The sequence below is a fragment of the Heterocephalus glaber genome, unplaced genomic scaffold, assembly GCF_053883595.1.
Source record: "Heterocephalus glaber isolate CG9 unplaced genomic scaffold, H.glaber_assembly_v1.0 deba00000281, whole genome shotgun sequence".
NCBI lineage: Eukaryota > Metazoa > Chordata > Mammalia > Rodentia > Bathyergidae > Heterocephalus > Heterocephalus glaber.
The window spans coordinates 4,035,096-4,050,403 of record NW_028258139.1 but is presented as its reverse complement, the minus strand read 5'-3'; the positions used below and the strand labels follow the sequence as shown (position 1 = coordinate 4,050,403).

The window sequence follows — 15,308 nt, the reverse complement described above, 5'->3', positions numbered from 1 at the left end:
AACAAAGAAAGACACAGCATTGTGGGTTGCTGGCCTGAGAACTCAGCTGCACTTCAGTCACAATGTGCAAAGAGCTCAGCAAAAAGAAAACATATTGAAGGGATAATGCTTGTTCTCCAACCAAATACAGAATACTTTTAATCCCCTCCAATATTTTTAAAATTCTGAAATCCTATACTTCTTAATTACCATTTTCTATTCAAGTTTCAGGAAATGATTCAAAGTTTTAGAGAGTTCTCAAAAAAGTAGATTAAAAAATTTAAATTTTATAAACTGGCCTTAGAAATTGTCTGAGCAACTTAAGACTGATGTTTTTGCATAAAAAGAAAATATCATCTTTTATATGTAATAAACTAGTTGTTTACATTTACCAACTAGTTAGAATAAACACATTCAATCTTAAATGAAAGAGTGTGGTTTAAAAATAGATTATTAAAGTGAGGCCTTATGTTAATTCATTCAATCGATATTGAATACCACATGCCAAGCCATTTTTCCATTCTGGGTATAACACAGCAAATTAAAAGTAAAAAAAGGCTTGTTGCCACTCATATAGCATAGCACTATGGGCTGAGCTGTGTACATTCAAATTCATATGTTAATGTGGGGGGCCTTGCCCCCCCCCGCTGGCACTCTTGAGTGCCTATTACGGACATGCCCGGGCTTGTTGCAGATCTACCCGGCAACAAGGAAGTAGCCCCAGTACACTCCTCTTGCTCCTCCCCTCTCGCCCTACGGTATATATGTTGTAGCAGCTTCCGCAATAAACGAGACTTGATCAGAAACCTGTCTTGTCTCCATCTCTCGTGTCCCCCGTCCCCTCTCATCCTCGCTCCCCCTCTAGGGTCTTCGTTGACTTACCCGCGGGCCGGGACAAGTGGCGCCCAACGTGGGGCCCGAGAACGGGGGATCCAGTGAAGGACGCTGCTCAGGGGCCCTAAGATTAAGATTGAGGAACAAAGAGCACACTCGACACAGGAGAGGCTTGCAATTGACGTAGACCTGCCATCTTTTCGCACCTCGGTAAGTTGAACAGCGATTATGGGACAGGGCATTAGTCAGCACGAATTGTTCGTGCAAGGTCTCAAGGAGACATTACAGGCACGAGGGGTAAAGGTTACAGTCAAACAATTGCTGAAATTTTTTGATTATATTAAGGATCTCTGTCCCTGGTTCCCTGCCAAGGGAACCATTGACGAAAAGAGATGGAAAAGGGTAGGGGAAGCTCTTCAGGATTATTATGCCGCTTGCGGACCCAGAAAGGTCCCGATTGCGGCGTTCTCTTATTGGAATTTGATCAATGATATTATTTCCCAAAAAACGAGGGACCCACTGGTGGCTCAAGCTATCCAGGTTGGAGAGATATCCCTCCGCACTGGTGAAAATCCAACGCCTCCAGGCGGCTCCGACGCAGTCTCCCGGGACGCCACTATGGCGCCGGGACCCAGGCCCGTCAAGGCCACGACTTCCTCGCCAGACGAGGAAGAGGACTTGATGTCCTTTGACAGTGACGATGATCCCACCCCCGACGGATGTAACGCTCCCTTGGACCAATCCCAGACGGCCACGATCCCTGCCGAGCCCTATAAGGCAAAGCTTCGCCAGACACCCGCTTCCTCTCCCTTCGCCCCTGCTTCCGAAGTGGCCCCACCCCTGCGGGAGGTTCCGCCCCTATATCCCTCCCTTCAAGCCTATCGCTGCCCGCCTCCACCCCCAGATCCGCCCCAAAATGGCTCCGGGACTGACGAGTCTGCGGGGGGGGGGGCACTGTGGGGTGGCTCTGGGTGCCCCCCTCCTTACATTCCTCTGGGCCCCAACACTCCCGCTCTGGCATATCCTGTTGTTGATCCCCAAAAGGAACTCCGGGACAAAATAGATTTCCTCAAAGAACAGATAAGGTTAGAAAAGGAACATCAAGAACTTATTACCCAGCTTGAAGGCTTAAGAACAGGCAAGGCCCATGAAAATGTCCGTAGAGAAGACACCCTTAAGCCACGACCCCCCATTAGAGGGGCGACCCCCAGGGTGCCATCTGGATCAAGGGTACCCCTAGAACTTGGAACTGTGGAAGCCTTCCCTGTAACTGAGACTGCTGACGCACAGGGTCAGGCATGGAGACACCATAGCGGCTTCGATTTCAAGGTTATTAAAGAGCTTAAAACGGCTGCGGCTCAATACGGGGCCACTGCACCTTACACCATGGCTATTTTAGAATCGGTGGCAGAAAATTGGCTCACCCCAATTGATTGGCAGACCCTGGCCCGCGCCACCCTTGCAGGAGGTGATTATTTGTTATGGAAATCTGAATATGTTGAAAATTGCCGAGAAACTGCTAGGCGCAATGCTCAGGTGGGGAATGGATGGGTGCTTGACATGCTCCTTGGGGAGGGGGCCTACGCCGCTAATGACCAACAGATGCAATTTGATGCGGGGTTGTATGCCCAGATTCAGACCGCAGCCACTAGGGCCTGGAGAAAACTCCCCTCCAAAGGAGACGTAAGTGCCTCCCTCACTAATATCTGGCAGGGGCCAGACGAGCCGTTTGCGGACTTTGTCCACCGCCTTCTCACGGCGGCAGGCCGGATTTTTGGGAGCGCGGAGACGGGGACAGATTTCGTTAAACAGCTTGCTTTTGAGAACGCCAACGCCGCCTGTCAGGCCGCTATCCGTCCCTATAAAAAGAAAACTGACCTTTCCTGCTACATTCGCCTTTGCTCTGAGATTGGGGCCGCCTACCAACAGGGCCTTGCCATGGCAGCTGCCATGCAAGGCTTCACAGTCAAACAATTCCTGCAGCGCCACGTCAGCAATAAGTGCTTCCGGTGTGGGGCCACCGGCCATTTTGCTAGAGAATGCCCGACCTCTAAAATGCAGGGCCCCAACGCTCCGCCCCCAGGGCCCTGCCCCCGATGCAATCGGGGGAGGCATTGGGCGAGTGAGTGTCGATCCAAGACTGATGCCCAGGGCCGGCCCCTCCCCCCTCCCCAGGGTTCGAACACGGGAAACGGGAGGGGGGGCCAGCCCCGGGCCCCCAATTCCAAACAAATTTACGGGGCACTCAATTTTGCTCCAGTAAACAGCAATCCATTTCAGAGCTCATCAGAGTCACAAAAGGAAGTGCCGGATTGGACCTCAGTGCTACCACCCACACAGTATTGACCCCAGAAATGGGAGTCCAGGCCCTCGCCACAGGAATTTTTGGACTCGTCCCTAAAGAGACTTTTGGCCTTGTAGTAGGCAGAAGCAGCACCATCATGAGTGGACTGTTGGTATACCCAGGAGTGATTGATAACGACTACTCCGGGGAAATTAAAGTTATGGTTTCTTCCCCTAAAGTTATTAACACCATTCAATCAGGCCAAAGATTTGCTCAATTGTTACTCCTTCCCCTTCTCTCTACCTCTAATAAGGCCCTTAACAATGCCTGAGGCAGCCAGGGATTCAGCTCATCCGATGTCTACTGGTCGGAGATACTTTCAGCACAAAAGCCTCTCATGACCTTGTGGTTAGATGGGAGACAGTTTTCTGGATTGGTAGACACTGGGGCTGACGTAACTATCATAAAGGGAGAAGACTGGCCTCGGGCGTGGCCATTAAAGGACTCCCTCACCCATCTCAGGGGTATAGGTCAAAGTCAAAATCCTAAACAAAGTGCCAAAGATCTGACCTGGAGGGACCAAGATGGTAATCAGGGCACCATTCAACCTTATATCATCTCCGGGTTGCCTGTCAATCTATGGGGGAGAGACGTATTATCACAAATGGGGCTAATTATTTCCAGCCCCAATGAAATTGTCACTATGCAGATGTTTAAAAATGGGTACATTCCAGGAACAGGGTTAGGAAAACACCCTACAAGCCTTACTCGCCCCATTGAGCCCGTCCCTCGGCCCCCTCGAGCAGGGTTAGGCCATTTTCCATAGGGGTCATTGACACTCCTGCGGTCCATGCTGAAAAGATCACCTGGCTCTCAGATGATCCAGTATGGGTCGATCAGTGGCCCCTTTCCAAGGAAAAGTTATTAGCAGCTCAACAGCTGGTGCAGGAACAGCTTCATGCTGGCCATATCATTCCTAGCCATTCCCCTTGGAATACTCCCATTTTTGTCATTAAAAAACGGTCGGGAAAATGGAGGCTCTTGCAAGATCTCAGAGCAGTCAACAAAACCATGGTACTTATGGGAGCCTTACAACCCGGTCTTCCCTCACCGGTAGCCATCCCCCTTGAATACTATAAGGTTGTCATTGATCTAAAAGACTGTTTTTTCACCATTCCCTTACATCCCGCTGATCAAAAACGCTTCGCATTTAGCCTTCCGGCGACCAATTTCTGTGCCCCAATGCAGCGCTTTCAATGGCTAGTGCTGCCCCAAGGCATGGCCAATAGTCCCACCCTGTGTCAGTCATTTGTAGCCGCAGCTCTCCAATCCACCCGAGAAAATTGGCCTCAAATGTATATTATCCATTACATGGATGATATCCTCGTGGCGGGACAATTAGGAAGTGAGGTTTTAGCTTGTTATGCTGACCTTCGGCGGGCCCTTGAATCTCGTGGCCTCCAGATTGGCCCTGATAAGGTTCAACTAAAAGACCCTTACAGTTACCTCGGATTTCAGCTGAAGGGACGTCGCATTTCCTCCCAAAAGCTTACCTTACGACTGGACAATCTTAAAACTCTGAATGACTTCCAAAAATTGCTCGGAGACATTAATTGGCTTATGCCCTATTTAAAACTCACCAAACATGACCTGAAGCCTCTCTATGATACCCTACAAGGTGATAGCCACCCCACTTCACCTCGGGAGCTCACTGCTGAGGGGCGCAAAGCCATTAGCATGGTAGAACAAGCCATCCAAAATCAAACAATTACCTTTATAGATTATAACTCTCCTTTACAGTATATCATCTGCAAAACCTCTCTTTCTCCCACTGCTGTCTTTTGGCAAACCGCTCCCCTTTTGTGGGTTCATCTCCCAGTTTCCCCTAAGCGGGTCTTTTATCCCTATTATGTTGCAGTTGCAGACCTGGTTATTTTAGGCAGAGACCATGGAAAGATGTACTTTGGAAAAGAACCTGATGTCATTATCCAACCCTACCCTAAAGATCAGATTGATTGGCTTATGCAGACTACCGATTCCTGGCCAATTGCTCTCGCTTCTTATTCAGGGTTACTGGACAATCACTATCCTCCCAACAAACTCATTGACTTTGCCAACAGACATGACTTCATTTTCCCAAAAGTCACTTCTTGTTCTCCTCTGCCAGAAGCCCTATCCGTTTTTACAGATGGTTCTTCCACAGGGATGGCTGCCTATGTGTGGGACGATAACATTGTCCAGTTCCAAACCGCCCACTCTTCGGCCCAATTAACTGAGCTACAGGCAGTCATACCGGTCTTTTCTGCATTCCCTGCCCGAGCTTTTAATCTCTTTACTGACAGTGCTTACATTGCTCAATCTGTCCCCTTATTAGAGACATGCGGACTGATCAAACATGCTTTGCAGACTGGTGGTCTTTTCTTCCAATTACAAGATCTAATCAGAAAAAGATCCAAATCCTTTTTCATTGGGCACCTTCATGCCCACTCTAACCTACCTGGCCCACTCGCAGAGGGCAACCGCTTAGCAGACCTAGCCACAAGACCGCAGGCTTTTGCCTGTTCAATAAATGCTGATGCCCCCATTCCGATTGACCAGGCACAGAAGGCACACCAATTACATCATCTTAATGCTCACACGCTTCACCTTATGTATAAGCTTACTAGAGAACAAGCTAGACAAATTGTTAAGGCCTGCCCTACGTGCACTCTTCATCTTCCTACACCTCATCTGGGAGTTAATCCTTGTGGCTTAATTCCAAATGCCCTATGGCAAATGGACGTCACACACTACCCTGAATTTGGCATTCTTAAGTATATACATGTCAACATTGATACCTGTAGTGGATTCATATTTGCCACCCTGCAGTCTGGGGAAGCTACTAAACATGTCATCGCTCATCTCCTCATTGCCTTCTCAGTACTTGGATGTCCACAACAAATTAAAACAGACAACGGTCCAGGCTATACCAGCTCTGGCTTCTCAAAGTTTTGCAAACAATTTGAAATAACACACATAACGGGAATCCCATATAATCCTCAGGGACAAGGCATTATAGAAAGGGCTAATCTCACACTCAAAATTACTTTAGACAAAATAAAAAAGGGGGAATGGTACCCTACCAAGGGGTCTCCTAGAAACCTGATATCACATGCACTATTTATTCTTAACTTCTTAAATTTGGATGCCAAAGGTTTATCTGCAGCCAATCGTTTCTGGCAACCAGAGACACAACGACAATTTGCCTCGGTGATGTGGAAAGACCCCCTGGACCACTCATGGCATGGGCCCGATCCTGTACTTATCCGGGGCCGAGGATCAGTGTGTATTTACTCCAAGGAAATGAAGTCAGCCAGGTGGCTCCCAGAACGCCTAGTAAAACAAGTTGATAGGCATGCTGATGATGCCGATGACCTGACGTTGTCCAATCTTAACCAGTTAACAACGGTGCCTACAATTACAATCTAATAATCATCATGAGTATAGTATAATTCAATTTGGCCAGTTATATTTGGGTGCACCCTAATTTTATACACTGTGTTATATGTTTGTCTATTGTCTGTTTGTGTTCGTACGGCTGAGCTCAATATGTTCCTTCCCTTTCCTAGGATATTCGCCTATTGTTAAATTGACTTACAGATAAATATGACTGAATTAAAGACATGCCTTCCTTCCCAGGTTGTTAATGGATCAAAGTACCATTGGAATTTATGTTGTGAAAGTAAGGTGCATTACAAGCAATAATCAATTTGCAATTGACAGTTACAAAATAGGAAGATATAGACTCTTGTTTGTCAAAATGAATTAAGATGGGGACTCCCTTTGATGAATATAGAAGTGGCCACCCAGAAAATGATTATTCTGGTCTTAATTCGTTAAAGGGACCCCTTAGTAAATTTTATATCATATGATCTTATATCATAATGAATATTATCTAAATAGGTTGCAAATTGACTGTATTGGTTGTTCAGGATATTTGAACACTGAATATGTTGTTACAAAACGTTCATATTGGTTAAGTTCTGAAAATGTTATTGTAGCATGTCCACATTGGTTATCTTCAAAAGCTTAACCAGGGTAGCTTAACTCTCTTATTCACAGTCTAGCCTTGTTTATATCGCAAGACAAATTCTGCTTACAGGCTCTGAAGATGATATCCCTGATCCTGTTGCACGGCCTGTTGCTGCTTCTTCTCCTTCCTTTGTTGGGGCCTCTATTGGGTCTACTCTTGCTCATTTCTTTAGGGCCCATACTTTATAACAAAATCGTGGCCTTCCTAAAAGCCCAAATCGAGGCAATAAAAACAGCGCCCATACAGGTCCATTATAATCGGTTAGCCATGGCTGATCAGGATGAGTACCTGGTGAGAGGGCTGGCAAGCCAATGACGGGCAACTGAGCAAGCGTGTCATGCTATGAAAAAGGCCCTCGTGCGCCGCCTAAGACAGGTGCCAGAGCTTTAATTCCCTGGTTAACCGAGGACGGGTAAGGTGCACGATGCAGACACGTTTGTTGCTCTGACCTAAGACAGGCTCAACCCCCGCAGGCTTGGCTCTCCTGACGCCTTTCTTATAATTATAATTTTAAAGGGAGGACCTGTGGGGGGCCTTGCCCCCCCCCCCGCTGGCACTCTTGAGTGCCTATTACGGACATGCCCGGGCTTGTTGCAGATCTACCCGGCAACAAGGAAGTAGCCCCAGTACACTCCTCTTGCTCCTCCCCTCTCGCCCTACGGTATATATGTTGTAGCAGCTTCCGCAATAAACGAGACTTGATCAGAAACCTGTCTTGTCTCCATCTCTCGTGTCCCCTGTCCCCTCTCATCCTCGCTCCCCCTCTAGGGTCTCCGTTGACTTACCCGCGGGCCGGGACATGTTGAAGTCCTAAACACCAGTGCCTCAGAAAGTAACTGCATTTGAAGATAAAATCATTAAAGAGGTAAGGTAAAATTAGTTCATTTGAGACCCTAATCCAATATGACCAGCGGTCCTTAAAAGAAAAGGATAATTTGGATACAGACACAGAGAAACAACCAGATGAAAATGGACAGATAGACATACATCGACACATGTGTCCAGAAGAACCAATTCTGTCAACCCTTGGTCTTGGAGTTCTAACTTCCAGAATTGTGAGATAGTAAATTTCTGGGATTTAAGCTTTCCAGCCTATGGTACTTTGATATAGCTTTATAAACTAGTACACGAGAGAGAAAACTTGCCCAAAATACTAGAGCTTTCTCAAATTTGTTCAGTCTTTGACCACATATATATTTTAATTAATGTCAATTAAATACATTAACACAATCCTATGAGGCAAGAAATCCAGTGTTAAAAATAATTTACAAAATTAATTTAATATATATACTATTAATGTTTGTGAATGTATAACAAGGGGAATTTTCCTACTTTCTTTTTAATACAACTCTTAAATGGAAGAAATTTGGAAGATAAGTTCTAAGTAAAGAGTAATTGTAGTGTGATTTTTAAAAACTAAATTCTAGGATGTGTTTCAAACTTTATACACATTATCTTTGCAGTAATACAAAGAACTGACATCAGATTCTCAGGAATCCTAGATCTTAAAATAAAACTTTACTAATAACCTGGAAGCTACAATGCCTTGGAACACATTAGGTTGCAAGTGATACAAGACTGTTTCATACCAGCTAGGAGATGTTTAGGTTTGGGATTCTTAGTTTTCACACTTGGTGGATCTCACAGCAGTAAAGAGATTATTTGACTAACTTGCATTCCCAAGCTAGCTGTCTCCCACAATTCAAGTTATTTATATAAACAATTTGGATAAACCAAGAAATTTTAGAGAAGAGTTTCTAGTTATCTTTCCATTAGAAAGTATCCTTATCAGCTAATGCTATAAGGAGGGCCAGTGATCAGGTCTTCCTCCATGAAACTGGAAGAAGTCTCAGGCCTGTGGTTCACTCTTTCCCCTCTCCCTCTAGCATCATTTGCATCCTGAAGAATGGGTATGACTGTTACACATACTTTACTGATGGAGGAATCTGGTATAGAATAATGCCTTTCCCAGAGCCAGACAGCTGTAATTCAAAGACATAGTAGTGAGTTTATCATGCATCTTTTCATCTCTGATTCCCATGGTCTTCTGAGGCATTCTATGTCTTTTCTTCTTACAAAGACTTACAACAATGAATGCTATCTGATATTATCAGTGGTCAGAAAAGTTCTGTGAACAAATGCTGCTATTTATTATACTTAATAAATTTTAAATCATAGAAAATACAGGTTCACACTATAATGTTGTTATACATACACATTTAGGGGCAAAACCCCCCAATTTTCTTATCTTTGAAAAGTATAACAGTTAACCCTTCACCTTATCTCCATCTCTGAGCCACTGAAACTGGGTAACAAGCAGGCACGTAAGTGTGGGCCCCACTCATACCAGGGATCAGGTCTTCGACCATGAGCGCAGGCCATAAATCCACTTCCCCGAGTGTACGATACAACCTGGGGCAAAAACAGGCAGACAGTGCATGCTACAGACGGCAGCGACACTGAAAACATTCCTCACGGCAATGACTACTAGGTCTCGTTTTACATTAGCCACACAAAATCAAGAGGCAGATATCATTATTATCTCCACTTTACACATAAAAGTGCTAAGGAGAAGGACCATTTCAGGAACCACCAAAGGACAGAAAGCAGACCCATAACCTAAGCAAGAACACAGAATGCCAAGACCAGGCAACATCTATGGCACTGTTCTTTGCAGTCATCCTGTAAGCAGTGGAGTATAACTATATTTAGGCAGAGGAGTGATTGTGATTCATGTTTCTAAGTAGATTTGGATTTATTCGCTTGTATACTTGGCAATCTTGCAATAGTAAAGAGGCTACACGACTAACTTGCCAGCCGTCTCCTCCAATGTCATAAGTTCAATTCAGAATCATGTCGAACATAAACATACTGAGTACTGAAAATTTTCCATTTCAGTGTCTATGGTAAGCCAAAAAGTCAAAGTGAAAACATAAACTTGGAGATAATGCAACAGTGTTAAATAAATTCTTGCTGGATCTGGAATCTCAAGTACTATTTTAAAATTCAAATAACAAACAAACAAAAAAATACTAGCAAAGTGAATCTTGTAGCCCTTGGCCATTTTAACTTAATTTACTCTTCAGTCTTTTTTTTTTTTTTTTAGTTTAAATTTTATCCCCGCTTCCTCCTCTTCTTCTGCCTCCTCCTCCTTCTTCTTTTCTTTCTCATTCATTTAATTCTTTTTCTAATTCTCCTTCTTTCTTCATCTTTTTGGTCATTATCTGCTCCTCCTGTTTCATTTGGTTTTCCTAATTTTTGATGAGAGATGCCATTTTTATATATCTAAATACTCACCTGAATATTTCCATAGTTGTTTAGGTCACATTTTCATGAGGAATTATTTCTTAACTTTTCAAGTTATCTGAAAGGCGTTTTCTTTTGAAATGTCTTGATTTGCATTTTTGTTTTTAATTAAATACCTTTATTTGAAATTGGTTTCTCCACTTTTTTTCATTTCTAGGTATTTCATGAGGTGAAATAATAGCTGGTTTATCTACCATCATGAAGAACTACAGCATTTTCAATGGCAATGTGGGTGATGACAGAGAAGGAACAGGGATGGACTAGCTGTATCTCTCTTTCCTTCTTACGGTCTCTGTAATTTTACCTCATGCTGTTTTCATTTCACTAACAAACCCCAAGATGGCACCATCCTTTCCTTACTTACCTCCTTTTCCCCCAGAAATAATCAGTCTCTGGTCAGTTTAAGACCTATAAATGGGGTTGCAAACTGCCAGCTTGAGAACTACATTTGACTTGTTAAGGTTTTTCTTCCTGAAGGGTTTTTCATCTATGTTCTCTTCCTCTTTCCTTTGTCCATGAAGATCTTGTTTTTGTTTTTTGTACCGGTGATTGAACTCAGGACCTTGCGCTTGTGAGGCAGGTGGTGGAACCACTGGGCTAAATCCCCAGCCCTCAGTGAAGATCTTTTAATTACCCTATCATCCTTTTCTGCTTACTCAGAAAATTGTGGCAGAAGCGGTGTTCCATTGGCAGCTGTCAGCAATTGATTTTTTTCAAACTCACAGTAATTTGAAACTCATACCATTCTGTCTCCTATTAATACTGAAAGTATAGATCATGCATTATTTTATGGATCCTTTATATTGATTTTATAATTTTGGAGGAGTTATGTCAAAAGATATAGAATCAAGGAACAATCTTCTTCCTGGGAAAACATAACTTTTTAATGATCACTAATCTGATAGGTGTGAAATTGTGATTCTCTTAGAATTTGCAACTTTCTAATTACACAGTTGACTGAATTCTATATGTTGAGTAGGAGTCTATTCTTTTTTTTTTTCTTTTTGTACTGGGGATCAAACTTAGAACTTTGCACTTGCAAGGCAGGTGTGGCACCCCTGAGCTAAATCCCCAGCCCTAGTCTATAAATTTTTAATTTTTTATTTATATGAAATGTCTATTTTAACACCTTATCAATTTTTATTAGGTTATGTTTTTCTATTAGGAGTTCACTATATATTCTGGATGCTTTGCTACACCACGATTGTGCCACTTTTTAATCACTCTTACTACATTGAGTTTTGATTAAAATATTTTGCTTAATTTTATGGTCAAGTTACGAATGTTATAGTTAGAAATTTTGGAGTATTTTACTTAAAATTCTTTTCTTTCCTAGAACTGATTTTCATATGTGATGTGAGAGCAGTTCAACTCATTTTATTTATGGATAACCAATTGTTACTGTATCACTTATTGAGTATATTCTTCTGTCTCAATACATCTTGCCACTCTTTCAAATATGGCATTTCTAAATATGACCATTTTTTCTCATTTCTCTCTATTCTATTCTATCACTCTACTTGTCTATTATCAATTCAGTGTCACACTGTCTACTACTATAAGTTTTATCATGACAATAATTCTGCTAACTGTAACATCAAACTGCTCTACTAGGATCCGCCTGAACATGAACTCTACAAAGTAAATTTTAAAGTCAGTGTGGATGATAGAAAGAAGCATAATTAAAATCTACTTGTAATTAGAATAAATATATAATTTGAGGAAATGTTGACATATTTGCATTATTGAATCTTCCCACTCCTGAACATTAGAGTTACAAATATTCTCTAATAGCTATCTGTACATTTTTATAATTTCTTTATAACATATTGCACAACTTTTGTTAGACTCATCATCTTTTCTTCTCATTGACTTTGCCACTTAATTTTTCTTTATTTTCATTTAAATACATTAGATAGAAAGTTTGAGGAAATTATTGTGCACTTTCATTTTGTCTTTTCTACTCCTTATCCATTTATATTTTCATCTTGGTTATGATTTTCAATACAATTTGAGTATAAATCTATCCTTGTCTTATTTATGTTTTTAAATAGGATACTTTTAACATTTAATTACTGCCTACAACAGAATCTTTTTTAGAGAGTGAAGACAGATAATGCAGCAATATATGATTTTAATGAAAGAAATAAAAGCCATTCCCATAAACACAAAGAAATACTACTTGTGATAAAGTAGAAAAGCTTTGCCTTGTGGAAAAGCTTTCTGAGACACTTCTGAATTTTGAGAACAAACATGATCATTTAGCGGCTTTTAGAGAAAGAAATAAATTTGTAACGTGTCCTTCACAAAAGCAAAATGTTCTTGTACACACTCACACAAAATAAACTTTATTCTGGCCCAGAATGACTACTTCTGTTTGAGAGAAGTAGATGACATTTTACATTAAAGGAATGAACATGAGGATATCTTAGGCCATTAGTATGATTAGTCAGATCAGAAACACTGTACAAAATAGCTTTACAGTTAATATTATAACTGAAAACAACAAGAAGAAAAATCAGTCTTTTTACTGGGAAGACAATTTCCTCAGAATATTTTTTACTAAAGGATTATCTCAGGACTCTAAATATTTCCCCAGATTTTAAGAACAAACTTGTTCATTAAAAATCCTTCTATACATAAATTTTATGCATTTTGGAGAGTTAAATATAAAGGTCTGAATTTAAGAAATATTAGTTTTGGAACAGAAATTGCATAGAAAAGCAAACAAGTGGAAAAATAAATCAAGTGACTTTTTTGTTTTTAAACAAGTATCTAAGAGTACCAAATTTTTGCTTTATAGGAAGAGGATGTTCCTGCTGCTATTTTACTAAAGGAACTAAAAATGTAATTGTCATCAAATTTTCATAAGCAGAATACAAAACATGGAACTCTTTACTTATGTCTAATAATAAAATTCATCATCATTTAAACTCAATTTTTAATTAGTGATTTTTAGTGATTAGTTAGAGGAAAAAGAGGAAGCAGAAACATATGAAAAAAGAAAGAAATTGAAAAATAAAAATATAAAATCAGTGAAAACAGAGATCTTAGAAGCAAGACAGAGATAAATTCATGCACTCATGTGGCCCTGGAAAGATTTCCACCCAGGAAAAAATAAACAAGTTCACATCCAGAAGAAATTCATGTGACTTGATTGAACACTGGCAAATCGGAACCAGATTCAGAAACAAAATGATTCATGAAAAATAGCATTTGGGCATATCTACGATTTGCATCCTGAATGTTTCCCAAAGTCCTGTGTGCTAAAGGTTTAATCTGCAGCCTATGCTGCTGCTGGGAGGCGGTGGGACCATTGAGAGGTGTGGCCCTGTAGGAGAAAGTCAGGCCACTTAAAGCTATCCCTTGACATAGGGATAGCAGAACCCTGTTCTCACTTTGCTTCTCACTTGCCATGAGATGAAGAGACCTGCTCCACCATGCTTTCCTGCCATGTTATGCTGCCTTGCCACAGGACTACACCAACAGGGCTTAAGTTAGTTTCTCTCAGGTAGTTTTTATTAATGGAAAGCTATCTAGCAGAGACATTCAAAGCATGTAACTATTAAGAGTTAGATCCTTTTGTTAACTTCAAAAGTAGAAATAAATTATAAGTTTGGTCTTTGAGGTATTTCTCATAGTAGCATAAGATACATAGAAAGAAAAAATAAAACTTTATAAAAATAAAACTATTACAATAAAACTTTATAAAAATAAAACTTTATTTTTTAAAATAAAACGTTATTAAGCTCTACACATCTAGAGTGAGCCTTTGAAATTTCTGAGCCTGAGAAATGTTCTCTTTTGGTTTAAAAGTTTGATTAATAAATATTAGGTAGGGCCGGGGATTAAGCTCAGTGGTTCTACTGCCTGCCTCACAAGCACAAGTACCTAAGTTTGATCCCCGGTGGCAATAAATAAATAAATAAATAAAAATTAGGTATTAACATGTGTACTTTCCCAAGTGGTGAATTTCCCCATACAATAATAAAAAAAGACAGAAAGATAAATGAAAATGAAAAAAATATTTTTTCACTATGTAAGACAATGTTATTAAGTGTCTCATTTATAAAACACATAAAAATTATTTAACACGCATCCTCAAGTAAACCACAGTAAGAAATTTTGCTTTAATTCCTGATTATGACATAAAAGATTAACATTTTCGTTCAGTCCACAAATTCTTAGGGACTCATTGAGATTTATAGCCATTAGTTGGAGCTTAAAAATAGGAATAGTGGAATTCCTGCAGTCAGGCTACAAACAAGTATTTAAAACACAAACTAGTGCATAAAAATATTTGATGATATCGATATAAAAGAAGATAATGAACAGAAGGATAATCTCCAATTGGTGTTCAAATAACAGAAATGGTAAGAGAATTCTAAGTCTGTAAAATCACACCCCATACATACGTGGTGGTCAGCCTGATAGATGACATATGACAGATGTTGGGGGGGGGTGACAGACCACACAGACAGGAGAGAAAAAGAGTTAGAAAAAGAGAAAGAAGAGAAATGCAGGAATTTCTTGAACCTTCTAGCTATGTGATAAGCATTTTATTTTTATAGTCTTATTTACTCTTTTCTATACACATTTGAGTTATAAATTTCATGTGTATTTTCAAAATTGCAAACCAACTTTAGTTTGGTGCTCTCTTTGCATCCCTTCTACTCCTGTTTTCTTTCTCTTGGCACTTCCATGTTACACTATATACAGTGCATTTTACATTTTCAGTCTTTTCCCCACGTCTCTCTCAATCTTCCTTATTCTTTTCATCTATCCGTACTACAAGCTGAATACTTTCTTCTTTTTCTTCCAGTTCACTAATTC

At 40.9% G+C, this 15,308-nt stretch overlaps 1 protein-coding gene across 1 annotated transcript in view; it reads right to left on the bottom strand.

Annotated features, from left to right (window-relative positions):
- The window catches only part of Pxdnl (peroxidasin like), a 479,241-nt gene that overhangs the window by 34,942 nt on the left and 428,991 nt on the right, over nucleotides 1-15,308 (bottom strand). Inside the window, 2 exon segments of the mRNA XM_087185725.1 lie at nucleotides 9,434-9,511; nucleotides 9,513-9,581. Coding sequence (XP_087041851.1) covers nucleotides 9,434-9,511; nucleotides 9,513-9,581 — 147 coding nt within the window.